The sequence below is a fragment of the Heloderma suspectum genome, chromosome 3, assembly GCF_057233095.1.
Source record: "Heloderma suspectum isolate Gila_16-S chromosome 3, 16-S_ref, whole genome shotgun sequence".
Classification (NCBI taxonomy): domain Eukaryota; kingdom Metazoa; phylum Chordata; class Lepidosauria; order Squamata; family Helodermatidae; genus Heloderma; species Heloderma suspectum.
Window position 1 is genome coordinate 38,430,121 of NC_139460.1, and position 23,987 is coordinate 38,454,107.

Genomic DNA, 23,987 nt, shown 5'->3' on the forward strand with positions numbered 1-23,987 from the left:
CCAGGATCATGTCATGGATGAGGGAGGTTTTCTGGGTAACAGACCTGGCATTGCAGAGCAGCAAACGAAGGCCAGAAGATGGGGTCACGCCTCCCCCAGCCATCCTTTGGCTCTGGACAGGCCCAGAGCAGGGGACAGATACTACACATCTCTCCCTTGTTCCCCTTACCTGGCATGGCCTGCCCCTAGCGCTCCACCAGCGCCTGCCGCCCAGCCTCAGTATCTTCTGGCCCCCAACACTCCCCCCACTGCCTCCATCAGGTGGATACATGCCCCCTCGCTCCCGCCTATCAGGCAGGCTACCCACCCCTAAAACCACAACAAAATCCCCCAGGAAAAAGAAAACACACACGAGCGCGCACACACACACACACACACACAAAACAATTAAACTTAGATTTATTTCAGCTGCGTGCATGGGTTTGGCCTAAGAAGCTGGCAACTCCAGTTCTATCTATATATACTTAAGACAAATTTGCAGATTTAAGAAAGCCTCCTCTCCCCTCGAAGTTTGAGAAGGGTGGTTTGCAGCCGATAAATTCAATGTACGTGTAAGTGATAGCATATCTGAATATATACACTACTGTCATGTTGTAACTTAACTGAGAAGTCATCTCAAATGTTCCATGATGCAAGATAAGGGAAACTATCACTTCCTCCCTCTGTGGTTTGTCTGGCTGAGCTGCTAGAAAAGGTTGAACAGAATTTCCTGGCACGCCTGCTGCAAACATGGACCAAGAAGTGGTGGGGTACATTGTCCTTCTGGTCATTGTCACTCTTTTAAGCGTCATCCAAAATGGTAAGAGAGGCAGCGCATTTGGAATGGGAGAGGGGACAGCAGGACAAACTGGTGCATTATGCGTTGGTGTGGGGAAAATAGAATTGACTCTGCTTCCATTTTTGTCTGTGCATGTCAATGTTGTTTCTGAGTTTCTCTCAGAATCCCTTCTTCCTTCTTTGGTTTGTCTGGCTTGAATGTAGGACTTGTGGTGTTGTGTTTCAAGCAACTTAGGGTGCAATCCTATGCATGTTTAGACAGAAAGGAAGTTCTGTAACTCTCAGCATAGCTGGCTGGGGAATGCTGGGAGTTGTAGGACTTTTTTCTGTCCGAACATGCATAGGATTGCACCCTTAGTCCGGGCTAATGGCATAAACCTTGATGTTAAATTGACATTAACAGAATTTCAGTAGTAGAAGTTCAGATGTGTCAAGTTATAGGCTGTGATGAAAATGTTTGTTCCTCTTTTAAGTAAAGCAGATGGAATGATCTGCAGGAGCTGACCTAGTTGCTAATGTCTAAGTTATCAAAGAAGTGATCTGGGCTCTTCTTATGGGGCACGAGACACCTACCTGCAGAGGTGTGTGAGACAGCCACCCCTTTCAAGGAAACACAGTGCAGGCTAGGAAACACTTCACCTAGCATCAGTACCAGCATGAGGTTATCACAGGGAGCTGCCTTAGACTGCGTCAGACCATTGGTCCATCTAGCCCAGTATTGTCGCCACTGACTGACAGCAGCTCTCCGGAGTTTCAGGCAGGCTTCCTTCCCAGCCCCATCTGGAGATGCTGGGGATTGCACTGGGGCCCTCCTTCATGCAAAGCATGTGCATCACCACTGAGCTGTGGCTTATCAGTCAGGGCTGGCCAAAGATATTTTGCTGCCTGAGGTGAAGGACAAGATGGCACCCCATTCCACCTACTGAAGCCAGCTGGACTGGCAATTGAATCTTACTTCAGCACTGGTGACTAGACAATATCCTCCACCTTACCTGAGGGCAGCAGGCTAGCTTAGGGGTGCCAGGCTGGATGCCTGGAACACACAGCTCTGGCCTCCCAGAGAGGGGAACAGCCAGGAGGCTGCCAGTGCTGCCCCTCCGCACCCCCCACCATCTGCCACCTGAGGCAACTGACTCACTCTCTAATGGTAGGGCCGGCCCTACCATCAGTCACATTTCCTTGCTCCCTGCCTGGCTTCACTTGGTGGGTGATAACAATTGGGGAAGAGAATGTGAGTGACAGGAGAAAGGGGAAAGAGAAGGGTGCTATTTGTTTTTCAATACTTTAATTTCCACATACTCCAAAAGTAGAATTTCCCCCCTTAACCTGCTTCTACCCAGTGTCTCCCATGTTGTAGGCAGCATGTTGTCTCCAATGGGGGCGACCCCAGTGGGGACAGCCCCAAGGGGGATAGACCTTTGGGGGTCAGCCTTTCAGGGGTGGAAGAAGGGTGAGAGTGCCAGATTGTTTGGCTCAGCTGAGAGACAGTTTGAAGGGCCCAAGATGAGAACCCTTCTGGGGCCCTTCTTACCACGTGGGAGGCATTTCAGGGATGCTAATGCTGGGACAAGTAACCCTCCCCGAGGCTATGACCCTTCCCGAGGCTGTGATCCTCCCTGGAAAAATTGGGCCTCCCCTGCTGCACTTGTAGTGTTGGGAGGGGTGGTGAGTGAGTGAGTGGATTGTGAGGAGCTCCAAAAGGATTTCTCCAGACTAGGAGAATGGGAATCTACATGGCAAATTCAATGCGGTTCAATGTAAGCAAGTATAAAGTGATGCATGTCAGGGCAAAAAATCCCAGCTTCAAGTATAACCTGATGGGATCTGAGCTAGCAGCGACCGATGAAGAAGGACAGCTTGGGGTTGTGGTGGACAGCTCGATGAAAATGTTGACCCAGTGTGCGGCTGCTGTAAAGAAGGCAAATTCCATAATTAGGAAAGGAACTGAGAATAAAACTGCCAATATCATACTGCCCTCATATAAATCTATGGTGCGACCACAATTGGAATACTGTGTACAGTTCTGTCACTACACCTAAAAAAAGATATTGTAGAGCTGGAAAAAGTGCAGAAAAGGGCAACTGAAATGATCGAGGGGATGGAGCAACTCCCCAGTGAGGGAGGTTATAATGGCTGGGATTGTTTAGCTTGGAAAAAAGGTGAGTAAGGGGAGACATGACAGAGATGTACAAAATTATGCACAGTGTGGAGAATGTGGATACAGAGACATTTTTCCCCCTCTCCCATAATACTAGAACCTGGGGTCATCCCATGAAGCTGATTGGTGTGAGATTCAGGACAGATAAAAGGAAGTTCTTCTTCACAGAGCGCATAGTTTAACTATGGAATTCGCTACCACAAGACGTAGTGATGGCCACCAATTTGGATGGCTTTAAAAGGGGTTAAGACAAATTCCTGGAGAAGTCTATCAGTGGCTACTAGTACACCAGTTGCTGGGGAACATGGGCCAGTGTGTGTGTGTTCTATTGCAATCATGCCCTTCTTGTGGGTTTCCCACTGACAGCTGGTTGGCCGCTGTGTGAACAGAATGCTGGACTATATGGGCCCTTGGCCTGATCCAGCAGGGCTCTTCTCATACTGATATGTTCTTATGAGTATGTGTGTATATGTGTGAATTTGTATGTGAGTGAATGTGTATATGATTGTGAGTAGGTGTGTGAGCCAGTTGGGTCTAGGTAACTGCATGGGGGACACAAGTTAGCAGTAGAGAGACCACGACCACTTCAGAGTGGGGCCAGACCCACTTGCCTGGAACCATTCATCCCTCAGACTGAAAAAAATGTTCCCCAGCCCTGTACTAGAGAGAGAGGGTAGAGCTACTAGCCAAGTTATTCCCATCCAGGCCTGTAGCCAGGGGTGAGCTAGGGGTGGCCCTGCCCCCTAAATTTTCTTTGCCCTCCCTAATTTTTTTTTACAACCAAATAATTAAAAAACCGTGTAAAATTTTGTCTTTAAAAGGTCTGCAAACCAGATAAACTGACACCCCTACTTTTTGGATGCCATCCCCAGAACGTTTAGGCTGACTATGGGTCTGCTCCCATCCCATTGGTGAAATAAATAAATAAATAAATAAATAAAAATATTGTTTCAACAAGCCCACAATGTTTCTCAAACTTTTGCGCTCAGCCCTTCTTCTAGACTTTATTCTGCTTTATTAGCTGTATGATTAGCTTTAGCTATTGGGCGGTATAGGAATGTAATAAATAAATAAATAAATACATATGCAGTTGTGTATGGCAATCTGCATTTAAATACATGTATTGGAGCTCAATACCCAACATATATTGGGTGCTTCCAGGTGGAGATTTTGTTTTGCCATCGCCCTGCCTCCTGTACAGAATTTGTCAGGGGGTACAGATGATGATGGCAGCCACTCTTAACCCTCCCTTCTTTTCTTACCACTTTTTCTGTCTTGATCCTCATCAGAAGGAGGGAAAGACAGAATAGCCACATGGTGCCTTAGCGTCAGAGCTCCATCACATGTATTTAAATGCATTTGTGCATAATGTGCAGCTAGAGGGCCAAAAGCTGATCCAAAGTGAACTTAGGCGCGTGCCCAGCAGGTGACAGCAGGTGGGCTTCACATAATATTTTGAGCATGTGGTTGCAAGCAGATTGGAGGGGAGTACAAAACTGGGGTGGGGGTGGGGGTGTTAGGATTTATTTTCAGAAAGATATGATGCAACCTTTCATCTTAGCCATGGCCCTTTAAGGAGGGAAGAAGCCAAATGAGAAAGCCATAGTCATCACTTTTCCCACCCAAGACCAGTGGTTTTCTGCCTTCCTCTCATCAACACGTGCCTTTGCTTGTAGATATCTAACCATGAGCTGGTAGCCTCTAGGGCGGTGGTTTTCAAATTCCCTACCCATAAAGAACACGTCCTAGAGCACGTGCAACGGTCTTGAGCCTAGAAGCTGTGTGTTGCACATGAATATCGGCAGCGGTGGCCTTGCTTGTTTTCTGCCATCAGTGATCTTTTGGTAAGTCCCCATGGAATGCCAGAGTTGTTAGGAGCACTGCTTGAAAACTGTGCTTCTAGTCTGCATGTTCAGGGGCCAAATCCTGCCTCCAGGGTTCCCCAGACAGCCATGGCCCCACCCCCTTTTCCTCAGCCACCAGTCATTTCGGTGTTTTCCCAGCTTTTTTACCCTTCAGTTTTTCTCTCCATTCCAAAAGGCGAAGATGCCTCTCCTGTTACTGGCCAGTATGAACTTTAAGTGACAACAGGCTGGTATTGTGCATTTTGGCCCCATCCCATTTACTGTCAGCCTCACCCACCCCTGGAATGTGGCCCCCAAGAGCTTCTCTGGATTTGGATCTGGCCCTCGGGCTGAAAGAGGTTCCTTATCCCTGCGCTAGATTCATTAGCTGAACTCATAAACCACTTAAAATAAAATGTATGGGGAGGATAAATATGTCTCAGTACAACTGATAGTTTGAGTCTGAAAGTAAAGTTTCACAGCCCTAGATAAAAATCAGACTGTGGTGTCTGTGCTTTGGTGTGTCAAAAATAGGGATGCACGGACATAATCCCAAAGCCACGTTTCCCCATTAACCTGCTTCTACCCAGGGTCTTCCATGTTGCAGCGGCCATGTTGTCTCCAATGGGGGATGACCCAGTGGGGGTAGCCCCAAGGCAGATGGTCCTTTGAGGCCCTCCTTTCCGGGGTGGTGGGTGAAAGTGCCACCCTGTTTGGCTCAGGGGAAGGAGAGATTTAAGACCCCTACGTAGGGACTATGGGGACAGTCTCACCAAAGGAGAGCTAGGCTTCAGGGCACTGAATGAAGGCTCCATGTATGGCAGGGTAGCCATGTGTCCTCTTTGACAGGGAACCACCTTCTATTTGAAGGGCTGTCCAGTCCAACTCTGGTTTAAGGATAAAGTGTCAGGGTGGACACTGAGCCCATAGAATCCCAGAGAAGTTCTGATTCTGAGGAAGAGCAGTCGCTCCTGGGAGAGGAGCGCACTCCTCTTTCCCAGGGCCCACAGCTGACGGAGATTCCTCCCACCAGCATTCCTAGATTAGAAAGCAGTCCAGGGAGTGACCGAGCAGAGATAGCAGACTTGGTGGATGCGCGACGCAGACTCAGAGAGCGGCGCCAGATGGAGGGCACAGAAAGGAGGCGCAGTGCCCGGTTGGCGTGCAAACAACGGCTGCGCCCCGAGGATCCAAGGGAAAAGGGGAGGGACTCTCCCTAGACCTTAAGTTCAGGGGTCTGCCAGTAATTCCCTTTCAAACGGGGACCAACTGTTTCAACGTAGGGCATAGGTACTCTGCTGCTCAGATCTAATTGCTACCTGTAGAGTTGTTAAGTTGTAAAAGAAGAATAAAGCTTTGAAAGGAATCCCTTTGTCTATGTCTGGACTTGGCTACTGGATTAGACTGAGAGAGGCCTCCAAGGAGCCCTTGACAGCTTGGTCCCCGTTTGAAAAAGGAAATTACTGGCAGACCCCTGAACTTAAGGACTAGGGAGAGTCCCTCCCCTTTTCCCTTGGATCCTTGGGGCGCAGCCGTTGTTTGCACGCCAACCGGGCACTGCGCCTCCTTTCCGCGCCCTCCATCTGGCGCCGCTCTCTGCGTCTGCGTTGCGCATCCACCCAGTCTGCTATCTGTGCTGGGTCACTCCCTGGACTGCTTTCTAATCTAGGAATGCTGGTGGGAGGAATCTCCGTCAGCTGTGGGCCCTGGGAAAGAGGAGCGCGCTCCTCTCCCAGGAGCGACTGCTCTTCCTCAGAATCAGAACTACTCTGGGATTCTATGGGCTCAGTGTCCACCCTGACATTAAGAACCAGAGAGCCAGCATGGTGTAGTGGAGAGAGTGCTGGACTGGGAGCCGGGAGATCTGGGTTCTAGTCCCCACTCGGCCATGGAAGCTCACTGGGTGACTTTGGGCCAGTCACAGACTCTCAGCCCAAGCTGCCTCACAAGGTTGTTGTTGTGAGGATAAAATGGAGAGAAGGAGGAGAATGTAAGCCACCTTGGGTTCCTTGCAAGAGGAAAAAAGGCGGGATATAAATGCAATAAATAAATAAATAAATAAATAACCATAACGATGGTTTCCCATCAATATTTAGCACCTAACAGTAGACAGAACAGGCAGGCACACAGGTCGCCTGGTCACAGTCTTCCACACTATGGCGAGATGTGCTGTATTTCTATTCAGATTATAATAATTTCTAAATTTGCATCTATACATATAGATTAGCATGTGCAAATGTTATGCAAATTGCTGTCCTGTTTTGTCCTCTTTTTTCATGATAAGAGGCCACCCTACTGCCTAGATCATTTGGGTGGGTGTGCTTACATTGAAGGTGCTTCATACAATTGTGTTATAATTTAATTCTAGTGCTGCTGTTTTTTATATATTTAAGTGGTTTTTATTGTATCTTATATTTGTTGCATTTATCTGCTGTTGTTTTGAGTTAATTGTTTTTTTACGTTTATTGAAATATTTCTAGAGTAGTTGGTGTTGATGCTGACATTTTGTTAGGTAGGTAGTTATTATTATGTTATTGAAAGACTGCCATTTATTATTTAACTGTTCTGATAAGTTAATATGAATGTGGCAGGGTTACTTAATGGTTTGTATTGCTATTTTTGATATTATTGTTCTGTTTGTGTTTCTTAGCAACTGTGGGCTTTCCACAGAAAGGAAAGGTAAGATATAAATATTGAAACAGAAAACACATTTTTTCTATTTAACAGCCTTTTTTGCAAGCAAAGTTGAACAGGAAAGCAAGAGCAATACAGGCAAAATTATTCAGCGTGGTGGTTCATCTGCGTTTGAGCGTGTCTTTACTGCCAGGTGAGTATTCCTCCATGGTTTTAGTAAAGAGTAGTGAAACTGCACACAATAACTGGTGCAGATATCAGAATTCCCATATTTAAAGAGACATTCTAGAGCTCAAATCTGCTAAGGCTAAGGTTCCACCCTTGAAGGCAGCCTAAAAATAATTTTAAATAAATAAAATAAAATAAAATAAATAAGGCTGCAGTCATAGGGAGTAAACCATATGGAATGCTTTGGGAGTTAACTTTGAATAACTCTGCATAGGATTCTGCTGTTAGACACTATTCCTGCACACCCCACAAACCCTAGAAAGCTGGCCTACTAATATCACATGAGTAAGTAAACTAACTGTGGTTAACTCAGTGGTGAAGGAAGAGCACTCTGCATATGCTCAGACACTAAGCTCTGGTTAGATTGTATGCAGAGGGGGAAATAGGCTTACTTAATATATCATACAAGTGGGAGCTGCAATGAAATGCTCCAGTATGGAGTGCTCCAGTTAAGGATCCTAGGCAGCCATACTTCTTTCCAAAATACTCCATTCCATAACATTCCAAAATACTCCATTCCCCCTCCTCATATTTTTCTGTTTCACCCCTCCAACAGTCATCCAGCATTCTGTGGCTACTGAACATGCTCAGTCCTTATTGGGTTGTTTCTTGCTCCATTTAGGGTTGTTGTTATCATTCATTCATTCATTTTACTTAAGTTTTTGTACTTCTGCAAACCTTGGTGTTTCTCCCTCTTGTGCATGGATGGTGCCCTTTTGGCTAGATAAGAATTGGCACTCAGAGAATGAGTCCGCTGTTAGTATAGGATGGACCCAGTTTCCCAAGATAGACTTTTGAGTCAGTTTCCAGAGGAGAACAGTGTTGAACTTTGACTTATGGATTCAATCTACACATAAGGCTGTGAGGAAGAGATTGGAAGCTTCCACTTACATTTTACATTCAGCTCAGTTTGGTGTGTCATCTAAACCCTATACTGTGGTTAATTTTAACTATCATTTGTTGAAACAAGCCGGCTTCATAAGCCATGATTTGAAATTGACTTGTTTCAGCAAACCATAGTTAAGATTAACCACAGTTTATCCAGGTTTGGATGTCATGGCAAGCTGTAGTTAATCTCAAACAGAAGCAAAAGGTTCCAAAATCCTCCTTGTGGCTGCACTGGAGGATGGAGGGGGGTCATGTAAGCGCAAGGCTTGCTGCGGTTCATTCTTGTAATGCTAAATCAGGGATGGGCAACCTCTTTTGGCCTGGGAGCCAGATTGCCTCCCCATTCCAACCAAACTGGCAGGCTGGATGATGTCAAGAAGGCAGGCCCCGCCCTGAAGCCCCATCTTCAACCATGTCCAGCTCCGCCCCATGCACTTTTTAAATGTTCCTTTGCTCCATGCAGAGAGGCACAGAACTCCATGCCTCCCTCTGCCCAGAGAAAGCCAGCTCCTACAAGTTGCCAGCCACATACATTTCCAAGTGTTCCTACAAGTGCCAGCTGAGTCAGGTGCCTGCTTCCCATGCTGCTCACATCCCAACTGGATGCGAGTGGTGTGGGAAGGACTTTGGCCAGGGCTTGCACAAGCTGGTCCTGCCAGCCCTGGCGACGTCAGGCACTTCCTTCTGAAACTGCTCACATCCCAGCTGGGGTGCAAGCGACCTGGGAAGGGACTTGGCTGGGGCTCGAGTCCAGGGGAATCCCCATAATTATTTCTCATCCCTGATCAGAGACAACAAAGGGCATCCCTGTATGCCACTCACCCTCCTGCTGGGAAAGTGTGTGGAGCGCAGGGAATGCCCTTGTTATCTCTGGTCAGGGATAATTCCTCCCCAAGCTTCCAGGCCAGGGGGAGGGGCCTGGGGAGGGGGAGGGGCCAGCGGAGGCCCCAGAACATCGGGCACCTCCGTGGGCCGGATGTTGCCCTCCCACGCCGTAAGCCATGATTTCGTGTTACATCCAGAGGAGCTCATTATGTTTGGGAAAGACACTGGATGTCCTGAGGAAACATTTCTTTCTTAGCCAGCTGATAATCCAGGCAAATACATTAAATACCCGAATTCCAGGGCTGAGTCTGTTATATAAAAGAGAGAACTGGATGAGACATACCTCAAATTAAGTATTGTATAATTAATACTTAGAGGGGCCGCGGTGGCTTAGTGGTTAAGACGCTGAACTGCAGACTGGAAGGTCGGCAGGTCAGCAGTTCGAGACCCGAGTGCCGCGTGACGGAGTGAGCTCCCGTCTTCAGTCCCAGCTCCTGCCAACCTAGCAGTTCGAAAGCAAGAAATTGCAAGTAGATAAATAGGTACCGCTTCGGCGGGAAAAGTGACAGCGTTCAGTCATGCCGGCCACATGACCACGGAAGCGTCTTCGGACAGTGCTGGCTCTTCGGCTTAGAAACGGGGATGAGCACCGCACCCTAGAGTCGGACACGACTGGTTGGGGACACCTTTAATTAATACTTATGTCGTAGATAAGGTGATTAACAATTGCAATGGGAGACAGGGTTTATCTCTATCTCTTTGAGATTGCCATCTTTCTGATTTTCACATTAAACTTCCCACTTTTCCTCATGCAACGTGTTTGCTACGTGTTTTGAATTGCATGGATACGTTTCCTTGTTCTTAGTATGATGCTAACCCTTAAAAAAATCTTTTCCTAGCCAAAACTGCAGAGATGCCTATCCTACATTCCTTGCTGTGCTTTGGTGTGCTGGCTTGCTGTGCAGCCAAGGTAATATATTCAGATCACTTCTCCATGTTCCTTCCCATATCTTTTTATCGTTCAAGGCAAACGGCAATACTGCATTTTCCTTTTGAAAGACTCTTGCCTTGATGTCAAGCAAAGGAACTGAGGAGGTTTTACTTAAAAGCTGCAGGAAGAGCGGAACCGCTAACACGGATAGACATCCACACAAATTCGTTGCTTTACAGAATGAAAGTGCAATGGATTTAAGATTGCCAACTTTTATTTCTGGCAATGCTCCTGGACCTTTAACAACTGTGTCACTAGCAAACATTCAGCTGGTGAATCTTTTCCAATCAGTGCATCTGCATATTGGAGAAAACATCTCTATTTCTGCTTGCCATCACATAGTTGCTCAGGAGCCCTGGCTAAGGAAACCACTGGCCACCTTAAATGGATTAAAATGAAAGAGGGTGCTTCCAAATAGACAGCTCCTAGTGCTAGCAATTAGAAGGCACTGTGCAGCTATGCCACCTTTTTCTCTTCAATAGATTTTCCTTGGAAAGAAAAAAGATGCAATAAGCAGTGGGAAAACCTGGGAGTGGAAGATGACAATGTCTGGACCCCCCTGTAAAATTCTGTGAATGAGGCTGAGGAACGGCACGATAAAAGCCTTGTGTGGAAGCATCCAGAATCTAGGCCAGAGGTGGGCAACTTCAGAAGGTCCCGGGGCCAATTTCCACCCATCAGAAACTACTGGGGGCTGCAGGCTCCACCAAATTTTGGCAGCAATTCAGCAGCAAGAAAAAAGTAGCATTTTCACTTTAAAACAAGGCACATGCAGTAAAACAAGGGGGAGTGCAGTTTTGCATTAAAACCAGCTGCGTGCTCCCCCTGCACCTTATTTTAAAGTGAAAACACGGCCTTTTTTTCTTGCCACTGCTACCCAAATTCAGCACCAATTCTGCAATGCAGCAACCATTTGGGGGTGGGGGAGGCCGCAAAAAGGACATAGGTGGGGGGCAAATATGGCCACAAGCCACCCACCCCTGGTCTAGGCAAATGAAAAGCTTTATAGAGAGATAGACTTCTAAATCAAAACTCTCTATTTGGATTAATAATCCATCCTACCTCTAACGGTGGGTAATAATATATTCTCAGTGCTGAATATATTCTTTTTAGGTAGGAAAACCCCTTTTAAAGCAGGGATGGGCAGATTTCAGGCTTGTCTGATTTACTTTGCATTTTACAAGAACCCCAAGATCCACCAACCAGACCCAGGTGCACGACATACACTTAGCATGCAAGCACACGGTGTCTCTGAGCACATTCTGAGCCTAGGAGTTTGTTTCCAGAACCAAAACTGAACTGAGCTCACAGTCCCTTTCACACCAAAGTCCACTCCTGGTTACCCCAAGGATTCCCAGTTTAGGTCGGAGAAGTCATTTTGTGGTTGTTATTGTTAAACAATTGGGAGGCAGAAATCCTTGCCCATCTGTGGCAAATCATCCAGAGATCTACCAATATATACTACTCTGCCTTCTGCCCACCCCTCTTTTAAGGAATATCCAGCATGCCCAGATGACCTGTGCTTTGAGTATGGTACTTGCAAACGTTTGCAGCTGCCTGGTTAAAACTGCATTACTCACACAGGAGGGAGGGGGGGTGGCTTCCCCCAAAGAGCTTGCTAGATGGAGTAGCCCCTACCCACCCACCCCAACCCCAGTTTGTATTTCAAGTTTCAACCATCACTAACTGCTTCTGTGAACTGGGCCTTCATCTTATGGACTTGTCTCTGGTATGGAAAGTTACAAGAAAGGGCTTTTTCTACACGAAGCATTTATCGTGTGCTCATCATTCCCTACTCATGGTTGTTTATGGGTTTTTTAGATGATGTCATGATCCTCCAGTTTTACTTCCGTGTCTAACCAGCACTTTCGGCAAGTTTTTTAGAGGTGGGAAAATGCTGCATTTAATTGTGAAAGCAAAAGAAAGTGTGGTTTCCTCTTGTGTATTTGCACTATTCCACTATACTACAGTGCCACCTAGAGGTTATGTAGTGGAAAAGCAGGAAAGGAAACATTCCTTGTGTAGTGCTCGAATCTCAATTCTGGGACGAAAACAAAAGTAGATACAGCAGATTAACAGCCAATTAAGAGCTTTTCAACACGAGGCTGTTAGTCTGGTAGACACAGTAGCTAAACTGGAGGGTCTAGCGGCCATGGGATTGCTCCCTGAGTGTCATTGTCAAAAATGTTCACACAAAGCAAACTGGGTTTAAGAGAACTTATGAAGTGCAAAATTAGGAGGGAGCTACCATTAAATAAATTTTAATAAAATCAGATAAAACAACAAATCTGTAATACAAAGTGTAAAAGTAGTTATAAGAATTTAATTATATAACAAACCATATAAAATTCTACCAAAACAAAAAATCAACAGTCTACAAGCATATTTAACATTCCTGATTTGAAATAATCATATGATGGGTTATACTAATACACATCAACCTGTCCCAGATGCATTTCAACCCCAAGGGACTTTGTCAGTGGGATAAAAAATGTTACCATAACTATAACCCCCAAACACTCAGCTTTGTTAAGTTAATTTTTGACATCAGAGCAGAAAATCACTCTTGTGTAGCTGTCTGTTTCGTCTACTTTGGTCAGTTACTGGATACAACAGGAAGAGAAGGGAGGAACACCATTCCTTCTATCTCGTAGCCAGTGGCTTGCATATGCTGACCCAAAGCATCAGTCAAATTTTAGGTAAAGTCCTGCGTATGAAATGTCTGTCCACCACAGGTTTGGGTGCTGGCACCCAAAAAGTATACCAAATTGTTTTGGTACAATGGTATATGGTTTGCTATATCATTAAATTATTATAACTACTTTTTACACTTTGTATTACAGATTTGTTGTTTTATCTGATTTTATTGAAATTTGTTTAAGGGTAGCTCCATCCTAACCTTGCACTTTATAAGTCCTTAAACCCATTTTGCTTTCTGTGTTGATTCTGGTTTAAGATAAGACCTTTATTAATATTTGTTGTTTTTGATTGTCTAAAATGTCTTCCTTTTTCCTTGCCTTCAGCTCCTGCTGCCTTTGCTGGACTAATGTACTTATTTGTGAGACAGAAGTACTTTGTTGGCTACATGGGGGAAAGGACCCAGAGGTAACCCCCGTTTCATCTTTTCAGAAGTTGCCAGAAGGACATTCACTTATACACCTCTTGGTCCCCACCATAATAATAACCCATGTTCTAGATCAGTCTTCCCCAACCTGGTTCCCTCCAGTTATCATGGACAACAATTCCCATATCACCCCTGAGTCCTGACTATTGGCCATGCTGACTGGGGCTGATGGGAGTTGTAGTTCATCTGGAGGGCACCAGGTTGGGGAAGGTTGTTCTAGATTTTTCTGCTTGGTTTGTTGGGCTGACTTTGACATCATCTTTTCTTCTCACACAGAGGAACACCTGAAGAGAAATGTATGTGGAAAATGCTGGGATGTCAGAGCACTGCAGATTTTGCAGGAATGAAAGGATAAGGCAATGGAATTGCTCATGCATTTCTCTATAGGCTTTCCCCCTATGGAACAAAAATTGTATATCCTCTTCTGATTGTGGAATAACGGTGGGCAGCCTAGGGTGGCCAAGTCTCCTACTTTACAGAGAAAAGTCTTCTATTTGAAAGGCTCTCAGTAGACAGTCCTCTATTTGAAGGCTCCCTCTATTTGAAAGCCTGCTGGGTCCAGACCAATTTAAAGATAAAGTATTCTAAGAAGGGACAGTCGGGGCCTTGAAGTTGCCCATCAACAGTTAGCACCTGGACAGCAGGCCAAGGAGGCACAGATGCAAGTATGTCTTGAGACGTATTGTATTTCTATTTGAATTATAGTTATTTTTGCCCACCACTTCCAAAGCCCTGCTGACTCATGCTGGGCTGGACTGGGCTGAGCAGAAAGTGGTGATGGGGGCTTATCCTTTTTGTCCCACATAGTTTTTTGTATTTTTTATTTCCTAGAAATGCATACGTTGGTTCCAATGGGGGGAGAGATTACTTAACCCTGGCTCAAGGCTGAAATAGAGTGTGGGGCCTCTCTGGCAAACTAAGGAGCTTTGGACCCAGCAGATCCAAGGCCACCTCCATCCTGCCCCATCCCCAGAACGCCCCATTTCGGAGTCTACTGCAGGTGGTACAAAACTTCATACTGTTGTTGGAGTTTGAGGTCAAGAGAGTTATTTCATTGACTATTGGTTGTGGGCTCAGCCACATGCAGTTTGATCTTCTGTATGGAGGGCAAGAGGACGGGTGGGCCGTAAATAGATTGGGTCCACAGGCTGGTCTCTGGCTAATTTCTGGTGAATCACTAAGTGCCTTCTGGTTAGGGTGGCCACTTAGGAATTGCCAAAAATGTGGAAATGCACTGCCAAAAAAGAGGGCATATGCTAATTCATATGTAAAAATGCAAAATTAGAAATAATTATTATAATTTCAATAGAAATACAGTTCAGCTCACCATAGTATACAAGAAGGTGACCAGGTGACGCTCATGCCTGCCTGTTCAGATGCTAACTGTTGGTGGGTAACAGTTCTTATGGTTCCTAATCTTTCAACCAGAATTGGACAGAATAGCCCTTCAAAGAGAGGACTGTCCTCCAGCAGCCCTTCAAAGAGAGGACTGCCCTCTGTAAAAGGGGACACATGGCCACCCTACTCCTGGTTACTGGGATTGTTGCAAAGGAAGAATGCTAGAACAGGGTGGACCTTGGTCTGACCCCGCCGGCAAGGCACTTAGGGCCAAGCTTCACATGATTCATATGGTTTGACCAAGTGTGCAAGTTTTAAAAAGACCTGAATAGCTGGTAGGTACATGCCAGATTGGGACTATGTTATGGGGAAAAGGGGGCCTTTAAACTTTTGCACTGCCTGATGAGAATGCCCTGCCCCACTATTTGCAATGAGAGGAAAGCTCCCCCTTGGTGCCAATGGGAGCTTTCCTACCATTGCGAATAGCAAACACAGGGGAGGGATTCCAGTTGGGGGCATGTTGAGGCAAAGGCTTAAAATCCTCTTTCCCCCCTGCCATGGTCCTTATCTGACTTGTCTGTTCTAACTCTCCACGTTCCCTATCCTGCTTGCCTGTCCTAACCCCCAGGGTCCCTATCTGGCTTGCCAGTTCTAACTCCCTGGGGCCCCTATCTGGCATGCCTAATCTAACTCCCTGGGGCCCCTATCTGGCATGCCTAATCTAACTCCCTGGGGCCCCTATCTGGCATGCCTATTCTAACTCCCCAGGTTCCCTACCTGGCATGTCTTAGCTATGTAGTTGCCTAGTCAAACCACATGAATAACATCACTTGTTATGTGCCCCTTCTATTCTTAAGCAAGAGTGAAAACCCAGAATCACTTGACACAGTTCAGCTATGCCTTAAGCCAGCCTTCCCAACCTGGTGCCTCCAGGTTTTGTACGACAGTCCACCTCATGCCCAGCCAGCATGGCCAATGGTCAAGGATTAAAGGAGTTCTAGTCCAAAACATCTGGAGGACACAAGGTTGGGGCCGGTAACCAGCTTAACCATTACGAGATCCTGAGCATGCACTCTTCCTTTGTATATTTGAAACACATCACTGGATTACAAGGATTCTAATATAGATAGATAAAGTAGACCACACAAGATTAGTTAGCCCATCCCTTTATTAGACCCCCCGCCCTTTTCCATTCCATCCTGATTGCATTTCTCAAAGCTTGGACATCACACGTATTATTGAAACTGCTGCTTTACACAGTTTGTATAAGCTCTTAACAGCAAGCTCTGGAGCTGGATGATGGTTAGGCAATGTTGGGGGTTTTTCTACATGAGGCATTTATTGTGTCATTCCCTACTCACGGTGGCCTACGGGTTCTTTAGACGACAGCATGACCCTTGTTTCATTTCTGTGTCTAAACAGCACTTTCTGTGAGATGCGGTATTTAATTGTGAAAGTGAAAGAAAGCATGATTTCCTCTTGTGTATTTGTGCTATTCCGCTATACCACAGTGCCATCTAGAGGTTATGTAGTGGAAAAGCAGGAAAGAAAACCCTCCTCGTGTAGTGCTCGGAACTTAATTCTGGGACGAAACTGAGAGTAGATACAGCAGATTAACAGCCGATTAAGAGCTTTTCTACACGAGGCTGTTAGTCTGCTAGACACAGTAGCTAAACTGGAGGGTCACGACATCATGTAAAGAACCCATAGACAACCGTGAGTAGGGAATGACAAGCACATGATGAATGGATTGCAGAGAAAAGCCCAATCAGCCTCATGTAGAAAAGTTCTAGGACTCCAGCATCTGGTGCCCTCAATGGTTTGTCAAAGCAGACTCTCTGAGCTGCTAAAATACAATGGGACTGTAATCCCATACCCCCTTACCTGGCAGGAAGACCCATTGAACTCAGAGAACCAGTGTGGTGTAGTGGTTAGAGTGTTCGACTGGGACTGTGGAGACCCATGTTCAAGACCCCATTCAGCCATGAAGCTCACTGGGTGCATTTGGGCCAGACATTGACTCTCACCCTAAGCTAACTCACAGGGTTGTTGTGAGGATAAAATGGAAAGGAGGAGGATCATGTATGTTGCCTTGGGCTCCTTGGAGGAAAAGGCAGGATATAAACGTAACAAATAAAACAAATACATTAACTCAATGGGACTTATTTCTGTGTAGGTATATAGAGGATTGTATTGTGGGACTCCCAGACAGTGAGAGCAAATGTTTCTCCTGTCTCTGTAGTCTTCTGCTTTTATGTGATGGGGAAACCTTTACACTGGTACCCTGGGAATCCACTCATCACATACTGCTTAGTTTTCACAAAGACCTACTCACTAAGCTCTGGTATTACAAATGCAATGCTATTGAAATTTGTTTCAAGCCAGAAATATATAGTAGAAGACACTCTTTATTATTAAGATGCACACATTTTGCACTGTGCACCAAATTTCCCTGCTGATTTATGCCTGTGTGGCTTAGATGAAATTAACTGTGCTGCAGAGACATACATCAGTGCAAAATTTGACCCCATTAATCTGAACATCTGAGCTCTATTTAAGTTGAGCTTGACCTTGGTGACAGATAGAGAGGTTTAGCTCTTTTCCAGTGAATCGATATGTTCTTACATATTGCGTTTTCCCTTCTCTCTCTCTCTCTCAGCACTCCTGGTTACATTTTTGGAAAACGCATAATCTTATTCCTGTTCCTTATGTCTGTTGCTGGAGTCCTCAACTATTACCTGGGCCTCTTTTTTGGAAGTGACTTTCAAATATATATAAAAACCGTAACCAGTACCATCTCCCCGCTGTTACTTATTCCTTGAATCTCTGCAGAAAGGGAGGTGAGAGAGAATGGAGGAGGTCAGCGTGCTTAGCCAATCAATACCAAGAAGCAGATGTTTGAAATGAACCTACAAAGCCCCTTTTAGATTGCCATAAATCTAATGCTCCTAGGGACTTTGTAGTTCTGATTTAACACAGCTTTTTTTCCTACAAGAAAATGATTTATTGTGCACAGTTGGCATGTCTTGGGAAGAAGAGTAATATGTTCTATGTTCTTGTAATGTCTATAAATGGGTTTGATCACAGAATTCTTAAGTGCAAGGAAAAAAATTACTTTGCCATCCCCCCCTCAAGTGTTTTTTACAAGATACAAAGACATAGTGCTGGATTTTGTAATCTTCATGAATTTTAAATTTCTATTGCAGTCTATGGAACTCAGATTCCCATCTGGGTAGATATAGCTATATATAGATATAGGGGCAGGAGCTTGGCAGTTGTTATTACTATCATGTTAGCTTAATACACATAAGAACAAAGCATATGGCATATCTTTGGTTTTAAAAATAAAATTATTTACAATGATGAAATTATTTACTTTACTGCTTGGTCCTAATTGTTTCTCAAGTCTGCAAATTAAACATAGAAGTGAGGCAATTATTCTTCTTAGACCAAATAATGTCCAAAATGCTGGATGCGATCTTTAGAGCTGACAAACAGGATTCTTCTTCAGGCATTAGAGTTTAAAGCAAAAAATAAATACATGAAAGTGTTACATGGAAAACCTTGGTAATGTCAGTGACTGTGCAGTGAGGGAATAGATACTTTATGTGGATGTGAACTCACTCAGTACCCAGCTGTTCACACAAAATTATTTCCTTTTTTAAAAATGTATGTGACTAGAAGGATGCTTATGGACAAGATTACTCGTGTAGCCCTTTGTAAAGAAAAAAAAAGGTTGTCCGCTCCTCCACACCTTTCTTCCCCAACCTGGTGCCCTTCAGATGTGTTAGATTATAAATCCTATCATCCCCAGCCAAAGGGGCAATTGGACATGCTGACTGGGGATTATGGGAGTTGTAGTCCAACACACCCCTTCATGGATCACTGCCTTGTTGTGGCAAAGGGGCTTGCGAAACTTAGTGAAGCCATAAGCTATGCCGTGCAGGGACACCCAAGACGGACAGGTCATGGTGGAGAGTTCTGACAAAATGTGGTCCACTGGAGAAGGAAATGGCAACCCACTCCAGTATTCTTGCCAAGAAAACCCCATGGAACGTATCACAAGGCTAAAAGATATGACGCCAGAAGATGAGCCCCTCAGGTCGGAAGGCGTCCAATATACTACTGGGGAAGAGCAGAGGGAATTTCCAAGTAGTGCCAGAAAGAGTGAAGCGGCTGGGCCAAAGCTGAAAGGACACTCAGCTGTGGATGTGTCTGGTGGTGAAAAGAAAGTCCAATGCTGTAAAGAACAATATTGTTTAGGAACCTGGAATGTAAGATCAATGAATCAAGGTAAGCTGGAGGTGGTCAAACATGAGATGGCAAGATTGAACATCGACATCTTGGGAATCAGCGAACTAAAATGGACAGGCATGGGCGAATTTAATTCAGGTGACCATTATATCTACTACTGTGGGCAAGAATCCCGTAGAAGAAATGGAGTAGCACTCATAGTCAACAAAAGGGTGGGAAAAGCAGTACTGGGGTACAATCTCAAAAACGATAGAATGATCTCAGTACAAATCCAAGGCAAACCATTCAACATCACAGTAATTCAAGTCTATGCCCCAACCACTGAGGCCGAAGAAGCTGAGGTTGATCAGTTCTATGAAGACCTACAACACCTTCTAGAACTAACACCAAAAAAAGATGTCCTCTTCATCATAGGGGATTGGAATGCTAAAGTAGGAAGTCAAGAAATCACCGGGATAACAGGCAAGCATGGCCTTGGTGTACAAAATGAAGCAGGACAAAGGCTAATCGAGTTTTGCCAAGAGAACACGCTGCTCATAGCAAACACTCTTTTCCAACAGCACAAGAGGCGACTGTACACATGGACATCACCAGATGGTCAATATCGAAATCAGATTGATTATGTACTTTGCAGCCAAAGATGGAGAAGTGCCATACAGTCAGTAAAAACAAGACCTGGAGCTGACTGTGGCTCAGATCATGAGCTTCTTATTGCAAAATTTCAGCTTAAATTGAAGAACATAGGGAAAACCACTAAACCATTCAGGTATGACCTAAATCATATCCCTTATGAATATACAGTAGAGGTGAGGAATAGATTTAAGGGATTAGACCTGGTAGACAGTGCCTGAGGAACTATGGATGGAGGTCTGTAACATTGTTCAGGAGGCAGCAACGAAATCTATCCCAAAGAAAAAGAAATGCAAGAAAGCAAAGTGGCTGTCTGATGAGGCTTTACAAGTAGCTGAGAAAAGAAGGGAAGCGAAAAGCAAGGGAGAAAGGGGAAAATATACCCAACTGAATGCAGATTTCCAGAGAATAGCAAGGAGAAATTGAGGAAAACAATAGAATGGGAAAGACTAGAGATTATTCAAGAAAATTGGAGATACCAAGGGAACGTTTTGTGTAAAAACGGGCATGATAAAGGACAAAGAAGGCAGGGACCTAACAGAAGCAGATGAGATTAAGAAGAGGTGGCAAGAATACACAGAAGAACTATACAGGAAATGTCCCTGATAGCCATGATAGTGCGGTCACTGAACTTGAGCCGGACATCCTCGAGAGTGAAGTCAAGTGGGCCTTAGGAAGCATTACTAACAACAAAGCTAGCGGAGATGATGGTATTCCAGCTGAGCTATTTAAAATCCTAAAAGATGATGCTGTTAAAGTGCTGCATTCAATATGCCAACACATTTGGAACACTTAACAGTGGCCACAAGACTGGAAAAGGTCAGTTTACATTCCAATTCCAAAGGGCAATGCCAAAGAGTGTTCAAACTACCGTACAATTGCGCTCCTTTCACATGCCAGCAAGGTTATACTCAAAATCCTACAAGCTAGGCTTCAGCAGTATGTGAACCGAGAACTACCGGAAGTACAAGCTGGGTTTCGAAGAGGCAGAGGAACTAGAGATCAGATCGCCAATATTCGCTGGATCATGGAGAAAGCAAGAGAATTCCAGAAAAACGTCTATTTCTGCTTCACTGACTACACTAAAGCCTTTGATTGTGTGGATCACAACAAACTCTGGCAAATTCTTAAAGAGATGGAAGTACCAGACCACCTTACCTGTCTCCTGAGAAACCGGTACGAGGGTCAAGAAGCGACAGTAAGAACCGGACATGGAACAACCAATTGGTTCAAAATTGGGAAAGGAGTACGACAAGGCTGCATATTGTCACCCTGCTTATTTAAGTATATGCAGACTACATCATGAGAAACGCCGGGTTGGATGAATCACAAGTCGGAATTAAGATTGCTGGAAGAATTATCAACAACGTCAGATATGCAGACGATACCACCCTAATGGCAGAAAGCGAAGAGGATCTAAAGAGCCTCTTGTTGAGGGTGAAAGAAGAAAGTGCAAAAGCTGGTTTGAAACTCAACATTAAAAAAAATAAGATCTTGGCATCTGGCCCCATCACTTCCTGGCATATAGAAGGGGAAGAAATGGAAGCAGTGACAGCTTTTATTTTCTGGGGCTCCAAGATCACCGCAGACGGTGTCTGTAGCCATGAAATTAAAAGACGCTTGCTCCTTGGGAGGAAAGCTATGGCAAACCTAGACAGCATAGTAAGAAGCAGAGACATCACCTCGCCGACAAAGATTCATATAATCAAGCTATGGTTTTCCCAGTAGCAACGTATGGCTGTGAGAGCTGGACTATACAGAAGGCTGAGCGCCGAAGAATTGATGCTTTCGATCTGTGGTGCTGGAGAAGACTCTTACGAGTCCCCTGGACTGCAAGGAGGTCCATCCTAAAGGAAATCAACCCTGACTGCTCATTGGAAGGACAGATACTGAAGCTGAAGCTCAAATATTTTGGCCACCTAACTCGAAGAGAAAACTCCCTGGAAAAGACCCTGATGCTGAGAAAGATTGAAGGCAAAAGGAGAAGGGGATGGCAGAGGATGAGATGGCTAGATAGCATCAACGATGCAATGAATATGAACTTGAGCACACTCTGGGAGAGAGCGGAGGACAGGAAGGCCTGGCGTGCTATGGTCCATGGGGTCAGGAAGAGTCGGCCATGACTTAACAACTGAATAACAACAACAATAAGTCCAACACATCTGGGGAGTGCCAAGTTGGGGAAGGCTGCTTTACAGTGATATCCACATGCATAGACTTGCAGCATGTGTATAGACGAGCCCTTCTTCCGCGTTTGTTTTTTTGAAGAACAACCTTTATTCTCCCCAGAAGCTCCTTCGCAAGGTTGGAGAGGTTTGAAAAGCAACCTGCAATGCAGCATACACAGGGATTTTTGCTCATAAAAGAAAATAAGCACTGTGCCCTCCTGTGCACATCTTTGGATCAGGGTCCATATTTCTCATAAAGCGTTTTCTGATTGCCTTTAATGTCAGTCAGTGTATGATATGTCAGCAGCTAACCTTTTGCAGTGGCAAGTCGCTGGTGACATTTTGTCTCCCATCCGGTGCAGGAAGATTACACAGAAACAAAGGACAAAAGAAACCCACCACCCCACATTACCAGTGATGTAGAGCATAGTATTAATCATCATTTTACAACCTTATGCCTGCCTAGCATAACAGGATGTATAAACATTGATCATCTCTTGTAATTCAGTTCAGATTGCCTTTTCTAGTCGCAGCAGCAAGATTTCCTGATCGAATTGGACCTGTGGAGTCACAATGTCTGTTCTGTGAAGTATCGTGGAGCTGAAGCGATTTGAAATAAGGGCGGGGGGGCGGGGGGGAACCCACTCTATGATGCCCTCAAAGGAATAAAGGAGGATCTTTTAAATAAGAGATGTCCTTTGCTATTAGGAATGTGTGGCAGCCTTAAAGAATAAATGAATATCCTGTTACCATCTGAATATTCCTAGCCACTCAAAAAGCATGCTTGTCTTTAGGTGATTCACATGCTGCTTCTCTGCTCCTTCCAATCTAATTATCTCAGCTGTGGGTCGGCATTTGCAGGAAGCAATCGCATTCGATCTTACATATAACTGATGTTAAGTGTCAGACCTGCTCCATGCTTCAGAGGCAGAGAGGACGTCCAAGGAACAATAACAAGCTACAAGAAGGTGCCCTTTGTGATTCGTTAAATAGATTTCTCTCATTCTCAGATCATTTTCACAAAACCGCTTTTTCTTTCACCTCCACCAAAGATACTTTTTATAATGACCTCAGGCTGGACATCGGCTCAGAACCTGGCCTTTTGGGAGAACTCCACACCCTTTCAGCTGTCTAATCAAAACCTGTGCATGAAATCTAGGCAGCCGAACACATCCTGCTTGCTTCAAACTTTGCACTGCTTTCCCCTACATGGGGAGCACTTGCGTGCAGGAAATAAGATGCCGCTAATGTTGTTAGTTGCACATTACTTACTTAGAGCTGCCTAGAGGCAGAGTGGGGGGGAGCCTGTGTGACAGCCTTCCCCAACTAAGTGCCTCAGATGTTTTTGACTACAACTCCCATCAGCCCCAGGCAGCATGGCTAAAGGTCATGAAGGATGGGAGTTGTAGTCCAAAACATCTGGTGGGTGCCAGGTTGGGGAAGTATGGGGTCAAAAAGCAGTATATAAATATTTATGTAAGTACGTAAAGAAATAAATACATGTGTAAATCATCATGTCTGATCCATGAATATGTTAAGGCATGTTTGACACATAGACTATGTATTTTGGCATGGTGGACAACTACATGCTCCCCCAGTCCTGGGCTGTTGATAGGTACCCACCTGTTCAACAATTCCCAGCCATGGTCTATCCGTCTGTCCTTCCTTCTTCATCTACAGCAATAGAGCAGGGGTGGTGAACATCTTTTAGCCTGAGGGAAAAATTCCATTATGAGGGCCACGTTTCAGTGGTGGGCAAGGCTGAAGACAAATGGGGTAAGGCCCAAAATACAAAACATATCAACATAATGTAGCTTAAGGACGCAATCCTATGCATGTTTAGACAGAAAAAATCCTACAACTCCCAGCGTTCCCTAGCCAGCTAGGCCGGCTGGGGAACACTGGGAGTTGTAGGATTTTTTCTGTCTAAACATGCATAAGAATGTGCCCTAAAGCAGTTACTGTCAGTAACTAAGCCTTAGGAGAGGCATTGCAACATTTTAGAATGGGGAGATAATGTCAGGAAAATGCCCTTTCCTTGGCAATCAACACCACAAAGAGACAAAGCTTCAGGCTAATACAACCTTATTTGCTAGAGACTAGCCTTTCTACTCATGCAGATTCAAGG

The 23,987-nt window shown here is 45.0% G+C and overlaps 1 protein-coding gene across 1 annotated transcript; it reads left to right on the forward strand.

The window, feature by feature from the left end:
* The first annotated feature begins 697 nt into the window (after positions 1-697).
* Positions 698-18,175, forward strand: ALOX5AP (arachidonate 5-lipoxygenase activating protein). The gene is made up of 5 exons (XM_084842969.1): positions 698-799; positions 7,507-7,606; positions 10,254-10,324; positions 13,369-13,450; positions 17,467-18,175. Exons 1-5 carry the CDS (start codon positions 730-732, stop codon positions 17,627-17,629), a joined length of 486 nt encoding a protein of 161 aa, XP_084699095.1. The 5' UTR covers positions 698-729; the 3' UTR covers positions 17,630-18,175.
* The last annotated feature ends 5,812 nt before the right edge of the window (positions 18,176-23,987 follow it).